The 26,389-nt window shown below is 34.4% G+C and overlaps 3 protein-coding genes and 1 non-coding gene across 6 annotated transcripts; 3 read left to right on the plus strand and 1 right to left on the minus strand.

Moving 5' to 3' along the window:
- The first annotated feature begins 7,331 nt into the window (after positions 1-7,331).
- On the plus strand, positions 7,332-7,415 carry TRNAL-CAA (transfer RNA leucine (anticodon CAA)). The gene has a single exon. It is a non-coding gene; the product is annotated as a tRNA-Leu (tRNA).
- Positions 7,338-16,589, plus strand: LOC144559944 (putative B3 domain-containing protein Os03g0621600). The gene is made up of 6 exons (XM_078309110.1): positions 7,338-7,394; positions 8,452-8,538; positions 8,719-8,859; positions 9,509-9,784; positions 10,030-10,266; positions 16,251-16,589. The coding sequence occupies exons 1-6, from the start codon at positions 7,338-7,340 to the stop codon at positions 16,488-16,490; spliced, it is 1,038 nt and encodes a 345-aa protein (XP_078165236.1). The 3' UTR covers positions 16,491-16,589.
- Positions 14,491-15,955, plus strand: LOC144559612 (B3 domain-containing protein Os03g0622100-like). Its single transcript, XM_078308678.1, has 3 exons — positions 14,491-14,689; positions 14,876-15,305; positions 15,628-15,955. The coding sequence occupies exons 1-3, from the start codon at positions 14,570-14,572 to the stop codon at positions 15,840-15,842; spliced, it is 765 nt and encodes a 254-aa protein (XP_078164804.1). The 5' UTR covers positions 14,491-14,569; the 3' UTR covers positions 15,843-15,955.
- A 3,117-nt stretch (positions 16,590-19,706) lies between the features above and the next one.
- On the minus strand, positions 19,707-25,971 carry UNE17 (Subtilisin-like serine endopeptidase family protein). 3 transcript variants are annotated; one of them, XM_078308656.1, is made up of 11 exons: positions 25,640-25,971; positions 23,765-23,856; positions 23,286-23,383; positions 23,050-23,208; positions 22,406-22,772; positions 22,024-22,321; positions 21,616-21,683; positions 21,195-21,437; positions 20,985-21,099; positions 20,671-20,887; positions 19,707-20,556 (listed from the first exon to the last, which is right to left on the minus strand). In XM_078308656.1, exons 4-11 carry the CDS (start codon positions 23,204-23,206, stop codon positions 19,952-19,954), a joined length of 2,070 nt encoding a protein of 689 aa, XP_078164782.1. In that variant the 5' UTR covers positions 23,207-23,208; positions 23,286-23,383; positions 23,765-23,856; positions 25,640-25,971; the 3' UTR covers positions 19,707-19,951. The 3 variants fall into 3 exon arrangements, with proteins under 3 accessions (XP_078164782.1, XP_078164780.1, XP_078164781.1); XM_078308654.1 differs by lacking the exon at positions 25,640-25,971 and adding an exon at positions 23,983-24,251; XM_078308655.1 differs by lacking the exon at positions 25,640-25,971 and adding an exon at positions 23,983-24,250 and having other exon boundaries at positions 20,671-20,884.
- Positions 25,972-26,389: the final 418 nt, after the last annotated feature.

Raw genomic sequence — 26,389 nt, forward strand, 5'->3', positions numbered from 1 at the left:
TTCACTAACAGGACTCCCACTTGGCATAAGACAGTTAAGGTGAATAGTGGGTATTTCACCTTCGGTCATAATAATATATTCATATGACCTCATCTTGATTCTTTATCAAGGCGATGTATATTTTAAGCACTTGCTCTCACATTTTGTATCATGTCTAGCTTAAAATCAATCTTATTTCTATGTCCTACCAAGACATAGAAGTGATTGCCTGTGTGAGAAGGCCAATCAACTGTCTGACATACCTTTCATTTTATATCTCATGTGTTATGCTAAATATATTGGTATTAAATAATTTGTAACAATTATAACATAAATGTATAAGTAAATAGCATTCATTGCATTTATCCCACAAATACAAATATACATAATATATACTGTTCAATCAAAATATATATATAACTACAATCTACGTAACCCTAGAGATTTCACATGGCCAATAAACACATCTCTAGGTATTGCCTTTGTAAAAGGATCTGCCACCATTTTGTGTGTAGATATGTAGTGCATGCAAACTTGCTTTCTCGCCACCATGTCTCTAACGAAGTTATACTTAGTATCAATGTGTTTGGTCTTTGAGTGATACTTGGGATCTTTTGTATAAGCGATTGCTGCTTGGCTATCGCTGTATACCAACACTGAGTTAGTTTCATTCTCACCAAAACCCAAGTGATTCAAAAATCTTTTAAGCCAAACTGCTTCTTGTACTGCTGCTGAAAATGCTACAAATTCAGCTTCCATTGTGGATAAGGATATGCAACTCTGTTTCTTACTACTCCAAGAGATAGCTCCATTACTAAGTAAGAAAACATAGCCTGAGGTAGATTTTCTTTCATCTAAATCTCCTCCCCAATCAGCATCTGCGTAACCCATGAGTTGCAGATTTTCTCCTTGAAAACACAATGAATAATCCGCAGTACCTTTCAGATATCTAAGTATTCTTTTTACTGCTTTCCAATGGGACTGTCCTGGATTGGCTTGATATCTACTCACCATCCCAACGGCGAAACTGATATCTGGCCTAGTACACATCATAGCATACATGAGGCTGCCAACAGCACTTGAGTAAGGAACTTTTTCCATTTGTGCTTTTTCATCTGGAGTCTTTGGACACATTCTTAAACTAAGACCTTCGCCTTTTGCTATAGGAGTATCAATGGGTTTACAGTCTTGCATATGAAACTTTTCAAGTACTTTCTTGATGTAATGCTCTTGTGATAGAGCTAACATCTTCTTGGAACGATCTCTTTCAATCTTCACTCCAAGAATGTATGCTGCTTCACCCATATCCTTCATATCAAAATTGGAGGATAACCATTCTTTAATGATTTGTACATACTCTTTATTGTTACTAGCCAACAGTATGTCATCCACATAAAGTGATAGAATCACAAATTTGTCTTTGGATCTTTTGACATACACACAATGGTCTTCATCAATCATTTCGAAATCAAATGATATGATTGCTTGATGAAACCGAATGTACCATTGTCTGGAAGATTGCTTGAGACCATAAATGGATCTCAACAATTTGCACACTTTGTGCTCTTGTCCTTCGGCAACAAAACCGACAGGTTGTTCCATATATATTTCTTCTTCCAGATTGCCATTTAGAAATGCAGTTTTAACATCCATCTGATGCAATTCCAAATCTAAACTGGCAACGATAGCTAGTATCAACCGTATGGAAGTAAATCTTACAACAGGAGAGAAAGTCTCTTCGTAGTCTATCCCTTCTTGCTGTGTATACCCCTTAGCAACAAGACGTGCCTTATACCTCTCAATTGAGCCGTCAGCTAGACGTTTAATCTTGAGAACCCATTTGTTCCCAATTGCCTTGCGTCCTTCAGGGAGATCAACTAATTCCCAAACACTATTTGATCTCATTGACTCCATTTCTTCTTCCATTGCTTTCATCCATTTCTCTTTAGCAGGACAAGTGAGAGCCTCTCGAATATTTCTTGGCTCTTCTTCATCTTGCATGACAATCATGTAAGATTCATTTTCGATTGGAAAATGACGTTTAGGGACTCTAGCACGATTGCTATGCCTAATTTGTGATTGTGCTGAACTTGGCTCAGCATCATCTACAGACTTGCTCCCACTTGGATGAGATACTGTTGGAGGTTCAGGAATATGCACCAAACGATTTGCAACAATCAAATCATCTTGCTCCTCCTCTACTTCATAGAGAGAAAATTCCTGACCTATCTCACCCTTTCTTGGAAATTCATTTTCTAAGAAAATGACATCTCGGGACTCAAATTCTGTTACACTCCCACTGGATTGTTCACCAATGAACACATAACCTTTGGAATGTTCAGAGTATCGTATAAATATACTCTTTTTACCTCTTGGACCCAATTTACCATGTTGATGAGACGAATCATGAACAAAGGCAGCGCATCCCCAAGGTCTCAGATTACTAAGATCTGGTTTTCTATTAGTCCAAAGTTCGTAAGGAGTTGAAGAAACAGATTTAGAAGGTACACGATTTAGAATATAGGCAGCAGTCAATAATGCATCATCCCAAAAATTAATTGGCAGATTTGCTTGAGCCATCATTGACCTAACCATTTCCAAAAGAGTCCGATTTCTCCTTTCAGCCACTCCGTTTTGCTGTGGAGTATATGGCATGGTTAGTTGCCTTAGTATTCCTTTTTCTTCGCACATTTGTTTGAACTCATCAGACAAATATTCGCGACCGCGATCCGTTCTTAAGGCCTTAACCTTTCTGTCTAATTGATTTTCACATAAAGTTATAAATTTCGTGAAACAAGCAAGAGCGTCAGATTTATGAGATATCAAATAGACGTGGCCATATCGCGTATAATCATCAATGAAGGTGATAAAGTATCTACCTCCATGTCGTGCCCTCACATTCATTGGTCCACAAATGTCAGAATGAATTAATTGCAATGGAAATTCAGACCTGGTTCCTGTTCCAAATGGTTTTCTTGCCATTTTTCCTTTTAAACAATTTTCACATGTTGGTAGACTAACCCTTTCAATTTGGCCTAACATGCCTTCCTTGGCTAATCTATCCATTCGTTGCTGTCCAATATGGCCTAATCTCATGTGCCATACATTCACATCAACATTTTCATCAGCATATGATGTAAATAAAGAAAAATGGGTATTATAAGAAGTCATCACATTAATAACATCCAGAATAATAAAACCATTCGATACATATCCATAACCATAACACACATCATCCAGATACAACTTAATACTAGTATCACACATGTTCAAAGTAAATCCAAATCTAAGAAGAACTACTACAGATACAAGATTTCGTCGAATGTCAGGTGCAAAGAGAACATCATGTAAGAGGAGGGTTCGACCATCACGCATATCCAACTTGCATGTGCCTATACCCTTGACTGGTACACGAGAGTTGTTTCCTACATAAAGCCATTTTGAACCTTGCGGAATTCGACGAAAATCCACAAACAAATCACGGTCTTTGACTACATGGTCTGTTGCCCCTGAGTCTACAGTCCACAAAGGATGAGAATCAGCAATAAAAACAGAACTGGAAACATATGAAAAATATGAAAGTTTTTCTATAATTTGTACCTTGCGGGGCTCTTTGCATTCACGAGCATAGTGACCCTTCTTGCCACAATTGAAACACTTGATCTTGGCCTTATTATGCTTCTTAAAATTCTGAGAAGCCTTTCCCTTGCCACGATCTTGCCCCTTATGCTTTTTCTCTTGTTTGCCCTTCTGACCATAATTTGACTTACGCTTCTGGCCTTGCCCTCCATGAGAGCTTGAACCAGCCAAATGCACAGCAGATTCAGTTTCTTGAGGCTTGGATGCCTCAATACGATCTTCCTCAAGTTCCAGATGCCTGGCTGCATCGTTGAGAGTTTTAATACTCTCATTGTAGGTCAGATTCACCTTCATGTGTTCCCAAGTATGAGGAAGTGAACGAATCACTGCTTGAAGTTGTTGCTCTTCAGTCAAAACATGGCCAGCGTCCTTCAATTCACTAATCATATTTGACATCTCCCTCAGATGTTGCCGCATGCTATGATTAGGACGCTTCTTGTAAGTGTCAAACTTGATGGTGAGTTGTCTCAGTTTTGTAACAGAAGTTCCACCAAACTTCTGCTTCAAAGCAAGCCACATCTCTTTTGCAATCTCATGTTGCCTAAACTCACGCATCACATCATTATCCATACTGCTCAGCAACGTAATACGAGCAACGGAGTTCTTCTTTTTCCAGGACTCATATGCAGCACTATCAGCAATGTGCTTTGCAGTTGTACCTTTTTTTGGTTCGGTTAGAATATGATCCAGGACCGAAAGAACCTCTTGTTCTTCCAGGACATACTGAATTTTCATGGCCCAAATTTCATAATTATCGCCATTCAGTTTTTCACCCTTATTGAGTTCTGCCACAATATTCCTAGATGCAGATGCCATTTCACTAAGAATTTACAATTAAACTAAGTTAGGACATATCACAGTTTTGATGGCTTAATACAAATTATTTAATACCTAGCATAACAATTCTAGTTTTACAACAACTGTGAAATAATTTAATAATAATAATACTTATAGATTAAAATCGAAAGATCACTAAGTTTCACAATCATCATTTAATTCTATAAATTTTATTACTATTAATTATTCACTGTGTAAAACTCCCACTGAAAATTATACATTTAATTATATAATTTTAAATTATATAAAAAAAAATTGATACAGAATAATGCATAATTTCATAAAAAAAATAGATGCATAAATTCAAAAAAAAAAATAGATGCATAATAAATAATGCATTTGGAAACCGTAGTGGGTTAGTTATCAAAAAATCCGTACTGGATTAAAAAAAATAATTGGATTAAACATCATTTGTAATGAATAATGCATAATTAAAAAAAAATTCAGATTATAATCATTGGAAATGAAACCATAGTGTGAATTATACTATTTTGTAGTATATTTAATTTATAGAATCAAGATGGTAACAAGAAAGTTGTTCTAGCATAGTGGTTAGGGTACTTGGCTCCCACCCAATAGACATGGGTTCTAGCCCCAGCGGCTTCAAGAAAAACTTTTATTTTTCGCGGTTCACCATCCCGGAATGGACCAAGTCTATTTAGTTTGAACCGATGCATACAACCTCTCCATTTCAAACAGTAATGGACTCATCCATTGGCGCTGCTTGAACCAGAAATGGATGCTGTACAATCTAGAAGTATAAAAATTGTACACACCGATCATGAACCATCAAATCAGAAATGGATCCGAAAATTCTTGAGAAAAAATGGTTCTTTGGACGGTTGTGATTCATTTGGACCAAAAAATTGTCCAACCAGTTGTATAAGATCCATAAACAACTAAAAATGCATGGTTTTGCTTTGCATCTCCCATTTCCACTATACAACATCATTGTTTTGCAATGCATCTCCAAAAGATACATTTAAAAAATCTCCAAAAACAGTGAATACAATTAAATACGTTTTTTTAAAAAAAAAAAAAATTCGTATTTAAATTGATCAAATTTACAAAAAAAATAATTGTAAATTAAATCTGAAAATTCGTTATAATTTTTAAACAAAATTATAATTTCAAATTATTTCGTTTTTCCTGAAACATGAAATTAATTTTCGGAAATTCTCAAAAAAAAAAAAAAAAAAAATCTGAAAATTGCTATACAAAATTTTCAGAAAAATAATTTCGAAAAAAAAAAATAATTTTATAATTTCAAATTAGGCGAATTTTCGGAACAATCCGTGTTATATATTAAAACCAGAATACATGCTATAAAAGCTCTGATACCAATGTTAATCAACGGACAAAACTTACAAATAACTCCGTTAATCTTCGTGCGGAAGCGGATCTTGCGAGCGTAGCAGTATCACTGGTTCTGCAAGGAATCACAAGCCGAAGCCGGAAGCCCTGCGTTTTCCACGACCTAAAACCTTCAATGTTTAACAGAATACTTCTTGGTGCTCTCTATCTTTTCTCTCTAATTTTGGCTGTTACTATTCACACGTTTTTCTGATTATTATTAGAGAGAGAGATATGAATGGTTTATATAAAACCAATGCACCTATTCATAAAGGGTTGGCATCTTTTCATAACGGGTCGGATATTGAATTTGGGTTTCCCATAACGGGCGTACCATTAATTAAATCCAACACATATGTTATGGCTATTCCCCAGATATCTCATCAGTGACAAAACTAAATTTAAAATATAGAAAGGAGAAAAAATATTATAGAGCTGACATAAAGCTGGAATAATCTATCCCAGGTGCAGTTGAGGCAACTCTTCCACACTTGATGTTTTTTTTTTTTTTTTTGAGGGAATCCACGCTTGATGTGGCCCAAGATGACAGTGTCTGTGAAAGAATTTCATAAACAGCCATTTTAATGACCAAAATTAATGATTGCGCCAGAAATAGTTGTTTGAACTTTGTAATGTGCAACTTCTGATATTATATGACTTGGGGTTGCACAATTTGCACTTTTAGCGAGAATAGCTTGAAATTTAGCCTTAATTAAGGCATAATTGCGGATTACACTGGGCAAATATGAGGAAAAATTTATTTGGAGAAAGCAAGCAGTACCAACCATAACAGTACTAATTTCATTATGATGAGGACAAGTAACTTCTAAAGTAAAGGAAATTTTCACAGAATAAACAAAGTGACAAGAAAAAAACATCTTTGGCAAGTGGTAAGATACTTATGCCTTGATATGCATAGGACATCCGATTCTATCATATGATATGGAATTGCATAGTGGAATACACCTGCAGGTGTAACTCTTTGCCATGTTTTCTGTTATATCAAATAAACAAAAAGGAAATAAATTCATATAATACTAACCTAAAATCAACTATAATTTGGAGAGAAGTTAGCTTAAGATTTTTTTTTAATATTATACCAGTTAGCTTAAGGTTTTTTTTTTTTTAAGTAAATAACGGTAATTAGGGTTTAGGGACTGTACTGATACCAAAATCAGAGAGAAGTTAGGGAGGATCGAGGGCGATTGTGACATGGTCTGATTGAGGCGGAGAGGGAGAAAAGGCGACCGGTCGCGAGCTACGCGGAGGCAGAGTGCTCGGATCGAACTCCCCTCAATTGAAGAGCTTCACTGCGAGGTCCTCCCATCATGTGGCGGCGCGGTTGGAGGCCGGTGGAACGGCGGAGACGGAGGCAGGGAGAGCTCGTCGTCGTGGAAATTTGCAGGAAAGGATAGAGAGGGGAATGAGAGCAACTAGAAAAATGTGTCTCTGACAGGTGGGACGCATCATACTGAAAACTGTAGATAGCGATAAGTATTTAATAAAGATATGATTATCAACAGGTCAGGATGGCGGAGTGGTCTAACGCGCCAGACTCAAGTTCTGGTCCTCGTAAGAGGGCGTGGGTTCAAATCCCACTTCTGACAAAATTTTATTTTTGTTTTCTCAGGCCTTTTCCATCTATTTTTGTTTTTGTTTTCTCAGGCCTTTTCCATCTATTTTTGTTCTTGTTTTCTTATGGGCGCCCATGGACCTGAAAGATATCAGGCCTAGTTATGTAAACAACTGAAATGATGTTTTAGTTTTTCTCGTGTTTTTAAGAATTCTTAATTCAATAAACGTGATGAAAATGATGTTAGCAGCATACTTTGTCCGTATTTTACTTTATGGTTAGGTTGAAAATATACTTTTTCGATATGTAGATTTTTTTTCAATTGTTTTACTCTGATCCTCCACACAAAGTACAGCTCTTTGGTCAGGTTTAATCTCAACCATTCAATTTGGAGATTACAGATACATGTTTACTTGTTGATTTCGAGTAATAAATCATTGGAGAGTACCCGAAAAGTTGTATTTTTCATTTTGAATAGGGAAGTTGAAATCTCACCTCTCTCGTGTACCTATGAAGCTCCTTTTATATTTGTTTAATAATTATTGGAGTTTGCCTACTGCAAGAAAAAAGAAAAAAGAAGTTGAAACGGAAATACATGGGGTTTTAGGTTAAATGAGGGAGGGAGCGGGAGAGGACTTTTTATCTTCGAGAAATAATCTCCAGCTAGAAGAAAAACAAGAAAAACATTTCAAAATTCTGAGCGTAGAGGAAAGGCATTTGGGAGAGAGGTATAAGGCGAACCGAACAATAGGTGAAAATGTGGAGAGGTTGCAAGAAGTGTAGTAAATGGGAAAAACATTTTTATTGGTCTCATATGGACCTGACAAAAATTTGTTTCTGCAAGAAGATGGATGCTTCTTCTTTCATGAATAAGATGGCAAGTATTTTGCAATTCTTTTCTTTTTCTTCTCTAGATTTCATTTCGTAAGCTTGTATTTATTAATTTCTTGTAGTTAGTCGCTGCATTGGAACTAACTATGCATGGATGTGTTAAAATCAAATTAGTTACGGAAAATAGAAAGTATCTAAGACTGAAATCACATTGATTATTTCTCGTTTTGTATTCACAGGATATCCCAAATGATTTTCATAGAAACTTCAAAGGCCGAATTGGAGAAACTGTGGAACTGAAAGGTCCGAGTGGTAATGTGTGGCAAGTTGGTGTTATCAAATCAACCCAAAAATTTACTTTTCAAACTGGATGGAAGAATTTTGTAATTGCTAATAACATAGAAGCAAATGACCTGTTAGTCTTTAAATACAGCGGTAACTCTTCGTTTCAAGTCCAAATTTTTTATACCACTGGATGTGAAAGAACTTCCTCATTTTTTGCTCAGAGAGAGGATATACAGGCACAAGAATCGAGCGATAGCTCCGTAAAAATTATGGAAGGACCTGCCCATAATATGTATCAAGACAAGACAACTATTTCTGGTTCGTCAAGCAATTCGGAATACAGTACTGATGATAGCACACCAGTAAGAATGCTAAGAGGACGAGCAGGTGAGTATTTTAAAATTATTTTTATTTATCATGATAAGTAAAAAATAACTATACCAGGTTCTGCTACATTATCAAGGTGCTTCTCATCAGTTAAAAAGTTCTAAATCTTAGTTTTTACCACATGCATCCAATCAATTCAAATGCACTTGTTGATTGTAAATTGAAATTGTGTAAATAATAATGATGATGATGATAAGAGCAAAACTAGGGTGTGATGTGCTCACCAAGAGGGATTAGTGAGAACACCTCCAAAAGACTATCAGATTAACTTAAAATTACGAATCTAAACCGTTGAAATCCAAGGACTTCGTGAGTGATGCATGTATGTGTAAAATTTTTCAAGTTTCGAATTTTTTAGCACATGGTCAAACGGTCAAAACAATGAACATTTTATAAGTTAATTTTTAATTGTTTTATGTATTAATTTTTTATCATTTTTCTGATCGCTTGATCATGTACTAAATGAATTCGAAACCTTAAAAATTTTACATGCACATACATCACTTGCGAAATACGTGGATTTCAACGGTTTGGATTCATAGTTCGAAGTCAATCTGATAGTCTTTTGGAGGTGCACATCACACCCTAGTTTTGCTCATGATGGAGCTGATAATAATAATATAGTATTATGAACTTGTCCACAGTTCCAATACAGAATTTATTAAATACTCTCGCAAACAAAACTGTACGGGTAAAGAAGCTGGTACTTCAAAAGACCCAAATGGTGGATGCATTTTCAAAGCACCAAACATTGAGCAAATTACTTTTGCACACAAATCATCTCTGACACCTGAAGATAAAGAGAGGGCTGTGCAGTTGTCCAATAGGACTCAACCAGGAAATAGTTGCTTCGCAATTCTCATCAAACCCAGTATGATAATGGGAAGACAACTTAGATTTGTGAGTTCATTATTTTTCATCTTATACTATTCTCAAATCTTGCATTTTTTGTTCCATTGCTTGTCGAAGAGAAAAACTTTTGAAGTAACTAAGAAGTAATTCAAGAAAAAAACTGAGAGCAACAGAAAGAAAATGTATTCGTCAATTATTTCATGATAGTGAGATATAATGGCATGGTTAAAACAGAATGAAAGTTTCATGCGCCTATTTTGCTACTAATGTGTTTCCCTTTTATTTATAATCAGGCCATTCCCGTTAAATTCTCTAGGGAGCACCTTCCTCAACAGACAATAAAAGGTATCCTTCATTATAAGAAATGTACATGGCCCCTATCTATTACTTACGGACAAATATACGCAAGTGTCTCAGCAGGATGGAAGCAATTTGTGCAAGACAACCATGTGCAAGCAGGAGATCTTTGCTTGTTTGAACTCATAAAGAGTAACAAAATATTTTCTTTCAAAGTTCATATTTCAAGAAAATAGAAATTAATGGTGTCTTTTCTTCTTATTGTTGGCTTCAGTAGTAACCCTTTTTTTTTCTTTCTGCATTCAACCTAGAATTTTGGCTTAAAAAGTAACTCAATATGGCTTTGGAGATTCTATGATAAATGTATAATATTTAGCAGTCTTACTTGTGTGTTGCTGTGACTCCTGTGAGATGTAGTATTTAGTCTTGTTTTCTACTTGGCTTTCGTATGCTTGAGGGGATATATTATGTTGCTGGAATTTCAAAATTGTCAGCTGAAAACTATAGCACTGACACTTCCTCATAAGTTTGGAAAAAGAAAAAAGTAGTGAAAACTTGAGAAACAAATAGATGATTGGTGCTGACTGCTGAGTGCTGATGAATATATAGGAAGAGTACGTACTACTATTAGTCGTGTAAATGAATTGCCGAAATTTTTATTTATAGCATAAAAAAAAAAATTAAACCAAACCACTCTGGTTTTAGGGGAATTCGAAAAACATCCAAATCGCATAGGCATTATGTGGCCTCAATTAATGGGGTCTTCACAGGCTTTAAGCAGTCCCTATGATGAAATAATAAATTGTATCCATATTTGTTTTTAATTTTCGTAAGAATATGAATAGTCTTCAATATATATACGGATGGGATATTAAACGAATGCAAATCATTGTGGTTTGTGGATACACATACTGATGAAATATAGATAAATGAATACGGATATGAACCACATATTAAATATATACGGAGTGTATATTAAACAAATATGGATATGAATGTGAATATAGTTTGGATATTATAAAAATAAAATTGTCACATATTTTACAATAGATACATACATTATGTACCAATCGTAATTAGATCTAAAATTCAGTGCCGGCGCCAATAAAACATTATATATTAACGAAAAAATAATTACTAATTATCATTATTAGTCAAAATATACCAATAAATAATAAACTTCAATAAAAAAATGAAACATAAGTATATATAATTGAGTAATTAGATCTAAAATTAATTATATTTGTAATAAAATTTTATATCATACCTTAACAACAACAAAAGTTAATATCCCACTTCTGACAATTAAAATTTCCAACTATTTTTGTTTTTGTTTTGCTTTGGGCCTTGGCCCATGCAACTGATGAACCTAGTTATGTAAATAACTGAAATGATGTTTTAGTTTTCCTGTGTTTTTAAGAATTCATAATTCAATAAACGTGATGAAAATGATGTTAGCATTATACTTTGTCCATATTTTGACTTTATGGTTAGGTTTAAAATAGACTGTTTCGATCTCTATTTTTTTTTCACCTGTTTTACTCCGATCCTCCAAACAAGAATCCAGCTTTCCGTGAATTTGAAGAGGTTAGTTCGCGTCATTGTTTTTATTTCTTTCTCTCTTTATTTTTTTTATATATTTGTCGAAGCAATTTTCTATAGCGATTAGTACAGCTCTTTGGTTAGGTTTAGTCTCAAGCTTCCAATATGGAGATCACATACATGTAATCAGGGCAGAGCCACTCTCAAGCAATGATGTCAATTGATTCTTATTTATTTTCAAACCTTTTTTTTTTGTCTTATTTTGTATATAGTTAAGAGTAAACTGTTATGGCAGGATAAATTTGACCCTCATTTGCAGTGAATTTTTTTTTATATGCTTGACTTTCATTTACGTTTGATCTCTATAGTCTGAAAGTCTGACTCCACACATGCATGTAATTTACTTGCTGATTTCGAGTAAAGATCATTAGAGAGTACCCGAAAAGTTGTCTCTGTAGAATGAATAAAGATAGTCCAATTTTTATTTAAATAGCGTATTAATAGAAGATTATTGGAAGTTGAAATCTCACCTTTCTCTTGTACCTGTGAAGCTCCTTTTACATTTGTTTACTACTCTTGAATTTAAAAAAATGTTATGAAATCTGTATATAGTTGGTTTTTCTCTGGATTTTGTCGACTCCTAGATGGATTTTGCCTATTCTGATTTGAACTAAGCTCTCGGTGAAATCAGAAGAGTCGCAACAAATTTGTCAAAGCTTTTCATCAATATGTTTTGAAAATAGAATAAAAGCGGAAGGAGTAAATGAGTGCAACAGTGAGACCTGAATGAAAATATTATTTTTATTTCATATGAATAAATGAAATTCTTTTACAAAGAAATATGTCGAACTTTGATACAAAGCATTAAATTATTTTCTGAGATTCATTTGTTTTTAAATGAGCTGAATTTCAAATGAAAGGTTTAATGAAGTTTGCTCAACATGATCTCATGTAGATGTACTATGTTTCAAATAGCGGTGTCAATGGCACCCTTTTATCCGTTTACTCAACCCGTACCGTATTCGATGAGATGGGTATGAGTAAAATTTTTTTCCCGTAAACTTATTGGGTACGGATACGAGTAAAGATTTTTTTCCGTTATCAAAACGGGTAATGGTACAGGTAAAACCTATTTCGTACCCGTTACCCGATCGGGTAATTATATAAAAAAATTATATATATTATATATCTTAATGAGCATTGAATTATTATCCATCTCCAACAGTACAACTAGCAACTACTCTTGATCTTGAAAAACAAAATTTATTAAATTTTCTAACTTAAACAATTTACTATTTATATAACTGTGTTAAACATAATTCATCATTAAAGCACTTGAACAATTGACCATCTTAGTAAAAACAATTTAGTTGGAATTAATTTTCATATTAGTTGGAACAATAACTTAAATTTATTTGCATGTCTGTTTTTTTTTTAATTAAGAACAAAGATATTTGTGTTTTGATAAAAATAAAAAACAATTTAGTTGAAATTAATTTTCATATTAGTAATGTGATTATATATGTGACAAATAAATGTGTCTTAGTATTTTATTTAATAAATAATAAAAAAATTATTATACAAGTATTAACCGTTATTTACCCGCTACCGGCCGTTTCGTCATCTGACAACTACAATGGATAAGGGTAGGGTACGGATAAGACAATTTGTAACGGGTAAGGGTAGGGTACGGGTAAGAATAATTTGTGATGGGTACGGATATGAAAATGCTTTCACCCGATCCTTACTTTACCCGTTGACACCCCTAGTTTCAAAGTAAAATTTAATATTTTAATATTTTACATTATTCTCTAAAAAAATATATCACAGTAATTTTTATCTCAACATAATTTTTAAGAAATATTCGAATTTCTGATCTAATTCGGTTAATTCCTTCTGATTTTTCCAATTCTGATTTCATAATCAATTTATCAATTCTGATTCCAGTGAAAATTAATAATAATATTTTTTAAAATATTTTAATGATAAATTAATAAAAAAATTTCGCCTACTGCAAGAAAACAGAAAAAGTTAGAAACGTCACCTTGGTATTAAAACTAGCAATTTAAAGCTTGCCTGCCCTGAGACACTGGGTATGAATATGATACCTCTACAATTGAATAGTCTGTACGAAAATACTGTACAAAGTTTATCTTTATAACAATCATCACTGGTACACTTATTTCGCAAGGAACTCCCATAAATCATATTATCTATTATACATTTACCCTAAAGTAAGATAACAAGGCATTACAGTTTGGTATATGCTTGTGTCTTAATCATAAAAGGAAAAATTAGAATCGGAATCAAAATCGGTCTTTTGACCGTACAATCGGGATCGGGTGAATTGGTCAGAATTGGTCAAATCAGATGGGAAACTCAGATTTTTTTTTTATCAAAAGTTTGTTTTATACTAAAAAAATAATTTATCAATAATTTTTGTTTAGACAAATGATTACAATTAAATTATCCACTGATACAAATATAATACAAGCATTACTCCTCTTCAATAACTGTTTAAACACTTATGTTATGTATTCTAGCAACAAAAGGTAGCATGGTTATGGTAGTAGTCGGCTTAGTTGATATCAAGAGCTCCCTGGTTCAAGTCACACAAATATGTATTTGCAATGGACCAACATACATATGTATTTGAGCGTTTAACTTATGGAACAAAAATCAGAAAATATACATACTATATTATTCACAGCTATAAGCATTATCCCTGTTTTCTTGTATGAATCAATTTCTCTACATGTATTGTAGAGAAAGCTGATCAGGGGTATTATGTTTTTCAGTGGATCAGTACATTCAATTCTACTTTCAAGGACGGTACTGAAGTCTGAAGGGGTGGTTGCTAATAAATGGGGTTTAAATGAAAGAGAGTGGGATAGAAAAAGAAGGTTAGAGAGAGGCTTTTGTAACCAAGGTTTCAAAAAAAAAAAAAAAACAGAGAGAAAGAAAGAGAGACAGACAGACGAACCATTGGTGGAAATGAAGAGAGGTTGCAAGAAGTGTAGTAAATGGGAAAAACATTTTTACTGGTCCCATATGGACCTGAAAAAAATTTGTTTCTGCAAGAAGATGGATGCTTCTTCTTTCATGAATAAGATGGCAAGTATTTCGAAATATTTTTTTTTTTCTTACTTCTCTAGATTGCATTTCGTAAGCATGTATTTATTTAACCCGTTTTAGTAGTTGCTGCATTGGAATTATGCATGTGTTTGAATCATATAGTTACGCAAAATAAAAAGTATTTGAGACTGAAACTGCATCGTTTATTTCTCCTTTTGTATTCAGGATCTCCCAAATGATTTTCATAAAAACTTCAAAGGCCGAATTGGAGAAACTGTGGAACTGAAAGGTCCGAGTGGTAATGTGTGGCAAGTTGGTGTTATCAAATCACCTCAAAAATTCACTTTTCAAACTGGATGGAAGAATTTTGTAATTGCTAATGACATAGAAGCAGATGACCTTTTAGTCTTCAAATACATCGGCAATTTTTCATTTCAAGTCCAAATTTTTGATCCCACTGGATGTCAAAGAACAGCTTCATTTTTTGCTAAGAGAGAGGAAATACAGGCACAAGAATCGAGCGATAGCTCCGTAAAAATTATGGAAGGACCTGCCAATAATATGTACGAAGACAAGATAACTATTTCTGGTTCCTCAAGCGATTCGGAATACAGTACTGATAGCACACCAGTAAGAATGCCAAGAGGACGAGCAAGTGAGTTTTGTAAAATAATTTTATTTTAATTATGTTAAGAAAAAGATAACTATATCAGGTTGTGCTACAATATCAAGATGCTCCTCATTAGTTAAGGTTTTTAATCTTAGTTCTTATCACATGCATCCAATCAATTGAAATGTAATTTGTTGATTTTAATATCGAAAATGTGTAATAATGATAATGATAATAATAGTAATAAAATAAATATTAATAATGTAGTCTTTCTACGGATACAAACAAAGGCACTTTTATTTGGTATATGAATTGAAGAACTACACAAAATTTATTATATACTCTCTTATTAAACACAACTGTACAGGTAAAGAAGCTGGTACTTCAAAAAACCCAAATGGTGGATGCAAGTTCAAAGCACCTAGCAATGAGAAAATTATTTTGGGACACCAACCGTCTCTGACACCTGCACTTAACAAGAGGATCGCGCAGTTGTCTGAGAAGATTCAACAAGGAAACAATTGCTTCGTGATTCTCGTGAAACCCAGTATGATTATGGGAGTATGCAGATGTGTGAGTTAATTATTTTTCACCTTATATTGGGTTCTGGGTTATGGTATTCATTCAGGTTAATTGGCGCAATTTTATCTAGATCTCCATTTTTCATTTTTTGCTTCGTTGTTTGTTGAAGAAGAAGAGAATGAACTTTTTTTCTGAAGGTTGAGAAAGAACTTTTGAGATAAGGAAGAAATAATTAGAGAAAGAAACAGAGAGCAACAGAGAGAAAAGAAAAGTGTATTCCTCAATTCAATGATAGTGAGATATATAGAATGGCATGATTTAAAAACAGAATGAAAATTCCATGAGTTGAGAGGGATAATTAATGCATTTCAAAAAAAAGAGAGGGATAATTAAAGATTCCTTAATTGATCTTGTAAACAGAGTATAGCTATTTTGCTACTAATGTGTTTCCCTTTAATTTATAATCAGGCCGTTCCTGCTAAATTCGCTAGGGAGCACCTTCCTCGACAAACCAAAAAAGTTATCCTTCATTACAAGGAATGTACATGGCCCCTAACTATCCTTCACGAACGAATATCCACAAAATTCTCAACAGGATGGAAGCAATTTGTACAAGACAACAATGTGCAAGAAGAAGATCTTTTCTTGTTTGAACTCATCAAGAGCAACAAAATAGTTTCTTTTAAAGTTCATATTTCAAGAAAATAATAGAAATTAATGGTGTCATACTGCCATTTCTTCTTATTATTGTTGGCTTCAGTAGTAACTTTTTTTTCTTTCTGCATCAGCCTAGATTTTGCTTTTACTAGTAACTCAATATATAATATCTAGCAGTCTAGTTGTGTCACTGTGAGATGTATCATTTGGTCTTGTTTTGTACCTGACTATCTTATGCTTGATGGATATATTATGTTGCTTTCTTTTCAAAATTATCAGGTAAAAACTATAGTACTGACACTTCCACATAATTTGGGAAAAAAAAAAGTAGTGCAAATTTGAGAAACAAATAAAAGTTTGGTTCCAGGTTCTGACGAATAGGCGTAAAGAGAAGAGTCCCCTCTATAAATGGATATAGATACAGTTGAAATACTAAACAAATGCATATACAAATCAAATATTAAATGAATATTAATTTGAAGGGAAAATTGATTATTTGCCACTCCAAAACTTTTAAATTGTAAAAATGTCATTCTGAAATTGTAAAAATATCACTCCAAACTTTATTAATTTGTAATTTTGCCACTCCAAATAATTAACGACTAAAATGCCCTCCCTTCTTCTTCTTCTCCTGCCTCCCCTTCTTCTCCTGACATGGCAATTTGGTTGGTGCGTGGAGATTGAGTTCGTAACAGTGAGGTCTCCTTTGTTAGTAAATCAGAAAGACTGGTTCTTTGCTTTGTGCTGTAACTTGCTCTCTTGTCTCGTCTCTTCCTTCCTTCTCTCTAGCGTTTGCTCTATGTTTTAACTTTTAAAAAGCTCCCAGCTTTTTCTATTTTTTGTTGGCATAGTGGGGAGCTTGAAGGATCATTGGGTTCCTCCATTCAGGTAATCATTTCCTATTCTTTAATGTCATTTAGCTTTCATTTCTGCTTTGATTTGTGTAAGATTTGAGGAGATTTTGGATAAATTTAAATAGCTTTCTGTGTCAGTTCATATATGGAAATTTTTATGATGGTTCATAATGTTTCTATCTTTGTAATATATACAATCAAACCTGATATATTCTTGTAATTGGTTATAGGAATTAAAACAAGGAGCCTGATAATTGTACCCCAAATAAAATCTCCGAGTGCGTCCCCCCAAGTAGTTTAACAGAAAAAACTTCCAATGTTATCTAACTTTCATTTTCAGCGCTAATATCCAAATATTTAAAGCTCTGTTTATAACATTTTACAATCCTACTCACAAGCATTTAAGCCTCTGTTTGCAAGCATTAAAATTCTAAATCTGTATAATTTTAACTCATAACTACTTTTGTTTTCAAGCCAAAAACAAAAAGATTCATTTCACACACTATTTTTTATTTTTTCTTTGATCATTCTCATTAATTTTTTCGACGATCCGTGATAAATTTTGCGAATCTAAAAATATGAAAGATTTTTACCCGATTTTCTCTTTCAAATGAGATCCATGAAGAATAACTTTCGAGTTATATTTGTGTCGTAATTTTTTTTATCACTTTAAATCTTTGTGACTTTCTGTTTTTTTTTTTAATTTTGCTTCAAAATAATTTAAACCTCTGTTTACAAGCATATAAACCTCATTAATAACACTTTAAATCTCTAGAATAAAACATATAAACCTCAACAATAACACTGCATTTACAAAGCTCATTTACAAAGCATATAAACCTCATGTATAAAGCCTTGAAAATTTTAATGGTTGTAGACTGAGATTTAAAAACTTGAAAATTTAAAGTGCTCATGAATTTTTACTTAAAAAAAATAAATGATTTTAAAATTACTCAAAAGTATTTCTTCATGGATCTTATTTGAAAGATAAAATCAAATATAAAACATTCGTATTTTTAGATTCGTAAAATTCATCACGGATCGTCGAAAAAATAAATTATAATGATTAAAGAAAAAAAAATAGTGGGTGAAATGAATCTTTTCATTTTTGGCTTGAAGACAAAAGTAGTTAGGAGTTAAAACTATACAGATTTAGAATTTTAATGCTCTCAGACAGAAGTTTATATGTTTGCGAGTAGCATTGTACAATGTTATAAACATAGCTTTAAATGTTTGAATATTAGCACTTGAAATGAAAGTTAGACAATATTAAAAGTTTTTTCTGTTAAACTACTTGGGGTATGATAGCTCGGGGTACCATAATATTTCTCTTAAAACAAATCACTGTTACGATTTGGTTGGGAGCTTGTACCACTAAAATACGCCTCCTCTTCTTCTATAATCAGTTATACTGATGCAGAAAATAGCAAACAAACAAGAATCGGCCTTTCGCCATGGCAGGAGAAGAAGAGGGGAGGGCATTTTAGTCATTAATTATTTGGAGTGGCAAAATTACAAATTAATGAAGTTTGGAGTGGCATTTTTACAATTTCAAATTTCGGAATGATATTTTTACAATTTGAAGGTTTTGGAGTGACAAATAACCAATTTTCCCTAATTTGAATTATAAATAGTTCGGATATTGAAAATAAATTATAACATATTTTATAAAAAAAATACATACATTATATTTAAATTCGTAAACATTAACTACATAATATTCTTGTAACAAATTTAGTTAGAAAGTTATATATTAGCGGACAGAAATTAATTATTATATTGTTAATCAAAATGTACCAATAAATTATAACTTTAATAGAAGATAAAACATAATTAGATATGATTGACTAATTAGATCTAAAATTCATTATGTAATAAAGTTTTATATTATTCTTGAAAATCCCAATCAAAATTATATACGAACCTCACATAAATCTTTTTTCAAAATTCCGAATAATTATTCAAATCTGTATCCATATTCCCTTCCAAATTAAAAACCGTACACGTATCTATATCAATTAAAAAAATATATTAATATCCAGATATGTATCTGTCAAATTATCCAAGTTCGTATCCATCAAATATGTGCATAATATCCTAATTCCTACCGGCACTACACAGCCATAGAACATGTGCAATGCCATGGAGTTAGCTGAGTTTTTTTGTGTCTTAAAAGATTTTAACTTAACATGTTAATTTATTTTATTTTATTATAATTGATCCCCCCCCCCCCCCCCCCCCCCCACCCACCCACCCCACACACACACACACGCACAACCAATGCCAAGGGGCTGGCTCCGCCCTCGCCCTTTGTCAGATGATATGATGTCCTACAGCTGCCAAAAAAACTGTTCTGCTCTAAAGACATTGTGTAAAGTAATTATGTAACTACAGGAAGAAGCCTAACAAACCTTTAGATGTAACAAACTGTTATTTAAAAGTCAAGAAAAACATTACAACAGAAATGCTCCTTTCATCTCATATATGCTACATCAGTTTGTAGGCTTGTATGAGTTAATTCTAGCTACTGCTTATTAGAGATGCAAAATCACTACAAACAACGACAGCTCCTCTTTACCCACTAAGAATTTAAACAAACCAATTTTTAGACTAGCTGAAGAGAGTCACCACTACCAATTTTTTTTTCAAATACCCAAACTAAGCACTTGAGCAGCTTTCATGCTCTCCACCATTAAAATCCCCATTCCTTTCAATATTAACTCTCACAATCAGTGGAGTGCGAACATGGTGATACCCGTCAGACCACACAATCTCTCCAAAATCATACCTACCAGTAGATTGTTTTGCAGGGACAACTGTCACATAATATGAGAGCTTTTCTCTATACGACTTGAAAAACAGGCGATTTGGCCACACCCAAGTATGCACCCCTTGAGGGCTAGTAATGATTGGGTAGTACAAAGCATGCCCATAACCGACATTGGCAAGTGTCCTCTTAACTGTTGTAGATGAATGAACATCTGAAATTGTTATTGCCGGGTAGTTAAGATCGGTGTCCGAGTAATTTCCCGTGCAATTAGTGTTTAAGCCTGATGATGGAACAACCATCTTTTTTATTTGTTCATTAGTGTAGCCAATGCTACAAAGAAAGACCACATGGTCCCTCGCTTCGATGTCGTACACAAGTCCAGGATCTATGGCTTTCAAGGGGTTGATATGACCTGCTCCTATGTCGAATGGATCAACCGACTTTAGTGTTCCCCCAGCCAAGATTGTCTCTGAGCTCGTATCAGTCGTGTAAGCTAAAAGGCAGTTGAAATAAAGAGAGATTATTTAAGTGAATTTAATTTCCAATTTCCATTGGATCTGTAAAAAAATAGTAGAAAACGAAATTGGTTATATATTTTAGAAATAACCTGTAGTCATTAAAGCAGACTTGATGGCAGCAGGGGACCAATCAGGATGAGCTGATTTGATTAATGCCACAATACCCGACACATGCGGGCATGACATGGAGGTCCCTGAATCAAAGTTCCATTTCACAGAGCGATCGTCAAATGGCAGCAGAGTTGGTGATGACCTTGGTGACCATGCTGCTAATATGTTCTCCCCGGGTGCTATAATGTCAGGCTGCTACAAGATCCAAAGTTAAAAGTAAGATGACTGCAATATTAAAATGTTCAGCAAAAGAAGAAAAAACTGAAAAGAATAATTCAAAAGGGTTGAGGACCTTGAGGATATTTGGAGTTACTGAGCTTGGCCCTCTAGAGGAGAAATATGCAACTTTAGGTGCCGGTACATGGCCAATCTCCGTCTTACTAGGAGATATATGGACTGTTGAGTCCCTGCAGGTTGTGTAATTTCTAATGTTAGAAAAAGGATATTCGACTTGGCAATAACAAAATGAGTATAACATTTGAATGTAGTATAAACTAACTACCGTGTGGATCGAATGTAGTATGACATTTGAGTCGCTTGGTACAGGTCAACATGAATAGTAGGAAAGAAGTCATCTTGAAGGTTTTGTTTTGTGAAAGGCTCAGCAAATATCAAAGCAGATCCATTGGCCTGAAGCACAGCAAAAGCTGCTTCAGTGCTCGATACTTGACCTACAGTTGAGAAACAAAGCACTATCTTGTTTGTGGCAGAGTTGCTCTTGTTCCACTTCCCAAATGAGCATAACCTTGATATTAAAAATAATGTCTAGCATCAGAAAAGGCAGATTATTAATGCTGTCTGTATTTCTTTGTATATGCCTCTGCATGTGTATTTGTGTGATTTTGAGCATCTGTGCATTTGTAACGCACATACAAACCAAAATACACAGAGAGAGATAGAGAGAGAGAGAGAGAGAGAGAGACCCGCCATAAAAAATTGTGCTGCTATCTACAAAATGCATCTTCATTTCCTTCGTATTGAAGCTTTGCCCCTGGAACAAATGGGTCACATTTTGCAGAGAGAAAAATCAAATTTTATACACGTGGGAAATAGGCAACTAAAAGAAAAACAGGTCAATTAATTTGCCTCTCTACAAGTTTCCAAAAGGTATTCAGGACAAAAGAGGAACCATGCTGTTAACATACTTGAAATCATACAAATTAAGCAGAGGCATGAGTTTCCTGCCTGAGAGCAATCTCAGAGCAGAGGCTTGGAGACCTAGGATTCAAAAAATTGCAGCAACCTTAACAGAACCAAATTTGATCCTAATTTTAATCCTGAAATGCTAAATGTTTTTAGAAACATAAAAAATACACCAAATGAAATTATACCACAAAAGAGACATTGTTTCCAAGTGTGATCTTGGTGGGGAATCCTCTATCAATGGTACCAGCACCAACACACATCCCCCATGGCGACACGTTCTGAACAAGTGAAGCGTCAGGACCATCGTTTCCCGCCGAAAATACAACGGTGATTCCCAACTGCATTGCATGGAATGAACCAATGTCTGTGCTCTTCGAGAAGAATGGCATCAATGGGGGTGGTGAGCCAAGTGAAGCTGATATCACATGCACCCCATCATTCAATGCATCATCAAATGCTGCCATTATGTCTGCCTCACTACACCTAATTCACATTTATATCAACGCATGGTCAATTAACAATGGTAGTTTGTCTGAATTGTCCAGTAAAGAACTGAAATATCAGTACCTTCCATCGAACCAGCAAATCTTGTACACAGCCAGCCTAGCACGTGGCGCCCCTCCACGTGCATTGCCACTGCCAAGCCCGTAGTAGTTGGCAGAATTCACAATGGAGCCTACTGCAGTGGATGCAGTATGAGTGCCATGACCAATACGGTCACGAGGCGATCTGAACTCAGCATCAGGACCGGTAGCATTGAGGGGGCCATAGTCGAGCTCAAACCCAGCAAGGTAAAAGCGAGCACCAATCAGCTTGCGGTTGCATGCTGTGGCCGGGTCAAATGCGTCAGCCTTGACACATGTGCCTCGCCATGATTTGGGTATGGGCCCCAGGTTGGACTCCTCTCGGAAGCTCTCTGATTCTGGCCATACACCTTCAGAAAGTATACGATTATTTTTCCTTAAAAAAGACATATGCAATGCATGCCATTCATGATATTAAGGTTTGAAGACTAGTAAAGGCTTACACAGTTCTTGATGCATTCTTTTAAATTTTTACTAAATCTACTAGCATTTTTTGTGGATGTGTATTTTTCCCATATAAGCCGATGGAGGATGGTTCATATAACTTTAATTATTCATTTTTGGGGAAATGATTCGTTCAAGAGCTCTCCAGGTTTCAATGTAACTCAAAATAAATAAGGTCCATACCAGTGTCAAAGATGGCAACAATAACATCATCGCCATATTTTAACTGCATGGGTACATTATGGGCTGAATGATCCAAAGTTAGGCCCATGAAATCCCAGCTCCGTGTTGTGTGCAGCTTCAGCAACTTGCTTCTGAAAACTGATATCACTCCTTCCATGTCTGATTAACCAAAATGTAGGCAAAATTAGTAATCAAGACGGAGTATGTAATATTTGACAAATAGTCAAATTTCTCACCGGCCAAGGTTGTGGCTTGAGTTGAGTTGAGCACAGCAGCAAAACCCGAGAAGCCATACCTGTAGCTATAGACCAGAGCATTTCTTGCCTCATGCTCTCTACATGTTATGTATACTTAATTTAAGCATGTTTCATGGTATAAGTAGTTAAATTAAATTGCAATTCCTTGATATAAATAGTATCATATGAGATAAACTTAATATTTTTGAATTAATAATAGATGTATCATCTTCACATATCAGAGTGATATATTTGCACTGCACATGCCCTAACAAGATTGTTTCCATTGCATATACATGCAAAAAATTTGTTAAGTCAGTGTTAAGTCCTTGGGCAACATTGACGTGGAACTATTGTTTTTCTTTCTTTGCTAAAGGTTGACATTATATTGTTTGGTACAGACTAGTGAAGGGTGTCTATTCTTTCAGCCATCAAAGAGGTGAGAAAGAAAGAAACTTGACAGGATGAAAAACAATTACTCATCAAAGACTTTGGAAAGGAGCTTGATATGACACTTGGTGGTCAGAAAAGGATCACGCCTGTTGTTAAGTCCCAAGTATACAATGTGAACCTGCACGACATATTAAAAAAGGAAATTATAAGCGCCAAAGCAGATATCAGACACGTTTAATATGAAACAAAAAGTTTGAAAAGTATATAACAAAAGGAAACAACACTTGGGATGATAAGTTCTTACGTGGCTTTTTGGCACAGAGGAAAAACAACAAATGGACAATAGTAACAATAGATAAAGGAGCCTTATTAGATTAAAAGGAGCTGACATTGTCCTTTCCATGTAACTCAATCACCCCCAATATCACCCCTTATATAGATGAGAAAAAGGTAAAACTGCATGATTCTTTTAGCAGGGGAACTTGTTTTACAAGCCTTTCCAAAGTTATAATAAGGAGGCCTCTGACAACCCCCCATGGCTGCATCATAGCATTTGCACTCTCTCTCTCTCTCTCTCCAACCCCCCCCCCCCCCCCCCAAATGGAATTGCCAAAAGTGAGACACCCCGAAACTAATTCCACGAGGAAATAACAACAGAGAAGTTGCATCCATGTAGGGTATGGAATTCTGACGTGTGGGGCCCATGTATCAAATTTTATTTGTGATAATGAATTTCTTGTCTGCTCAATCTTTTTTTTTTTTTTAACTTGACAGCACAGCGGCTACCAAGTTTTTCTATTTTCTCTCTCTTCTTATTAATCACTTGTTTTGAAGAAAAAACCAGAGTATTGTTTCTGTAATTAAGAGGCAGGATTTGATAGTTTACCGCACCTTGTTGTATGAATCATATTACCACGTGTAATCTAACCTAAGTAGGCCAAAGATGTAAGGTTCAAACTAAACAACATAGCGTATTAATTATATCTTTTGGGGTTCTGAAAAGGCTAAATTTAAGGTTTACAGAGCAACACCCACCTAAGAGTAGATTCTATAAGGTTTATTGACAAAGCACCACCTAAGAGTAGATTCTATGTACAAGAATTGTATGCTTCCACATCATTACTCCTGAGCAATCCATATATAATGAGTATTTTAAATTTAGCTCTTTTGGTTGTAGCCCATTATAGTAACCGCAGTTTCCATGATAGGGGGTTTGATTAAAATGTTTATTAGATAAGTAAAAAATTACTATAAATTCTGCTTTCAGTTTTACTCTCTATATGATGGAGATGTCATATGGCTAAACCATGCTATCATCCATAATATCAGTACCTCATAACTTTTATGCTTAACTCGAAAGAGCAAAAAGAGCCTTAATACAATTTTAAATAAAGAAAAGGTAAACCCCTAATGCACTTGAAGATAATTCAAATTATGTAACAAACAAATTTTGCTACGTCATAAATTTCATGCATGCTTTTGCTTTCTTATCCTCCTATAAATCCCTAACAAGCTAGGTATTTTAAAAAACATTGCCATAAAGGCTAAACCTATCTACATTTCATTTTTTTTTTTTTTTTTTTTTCCTTTCGCTCTTTCAGAGAAAAAAAACTTATCCTATCTCATAGAGTCATGTGCAACATCTTAACTGCAAATGCGTGCTTATGCAACATAATCTATACCATGACAGTGCATCTTTATTATGTTTTCTGGTAAGTCATGTTTGTTACCTTTGTATTTGTGTACTCCTGTAATTGTTTGAAAATTATCTATTTGTTTTCCTTTCGTCAATTGAGCAAATGAAAAGAGTAAAAACAAGACATACTATGCCTCAAAGCCAAAAAGGGTACTGTCATGGATATGAGCTAAGCCTAAGACTGAATATCAAGTTATTCTGTCAGCAATCAATGTTGTATCCATTAACACTATTTAACAGTAAAAAGGTAAAAAAAAAGGCTTACCAGACAAGCTTTCTATCAGAATGAATTCACAGAATGATATTTCTGTCGTTTAAAGGGAAAATGGCGAGCATGCTCCACCGACCATTAATTCGTTCTCTTTGATTCATTATTACATGCATAATCTAAAAGCATAATATTGTGCCACAACGGCATCATAAATGTCCTTCTTGTTGATTTCAATTTCACCTTGAGTGCTTTGGCCTACACGCATTTAGATTTCCCACTGTTAATACAATTTGACATTTTAGATAAAGTGTTGAAACCACGGTTTGGAAAACCGGTCGATCCTGGACGAACTTTTGTCAGAAATTCCGAGTCAGTATCCGATTTGTTCCCGAATTTGGGGCGAATTCGTGTGAATCGCAGAGGAAAAATAAAAGGAGGCGCGCCATTGTGTTACTCATTGGAGTTGCAGCCTTACAGGAGGCAAAGCTGGTGTGTGGGTCCCACCGTCCAGAAAAGTTGGAGAAAACAATGGGGGCTAGTTTCGTAGTTGCAATTGAAAAGTAAACTGGGCCTTCTAGTCATCTAGTGGGCTAAGGCGTAACCTTTTTTCCTAAATACTAGTTAATAAATTTAAAATTTTGTATCAATTGAATTGGTCATAAATTAACAAATAAAAAACTATATAAATTGTTGTATAAACAAGTCTCACCACAATAGTAAAAATTATACAGTTCAATGTACAAATAAAATAAAATTATCATACATAATTTTGTAAGGATAACAAGTACAAACTAATTCTTACCG

Source organism: Carex rostrata, chromosome 9 (assembly GCF_964058835.1).
Source record: "Carex rostrata chromosome 9, lpCarRost1.2, whole genome shotgun sequence".
NCBI classification, from domain to species: domain Eukaryota; kingdom Viridiplantae; phylum Streptophyta; class Magnoliopsida; order Poales; family Cyperaceae; genus Carex; species Carex rostrata.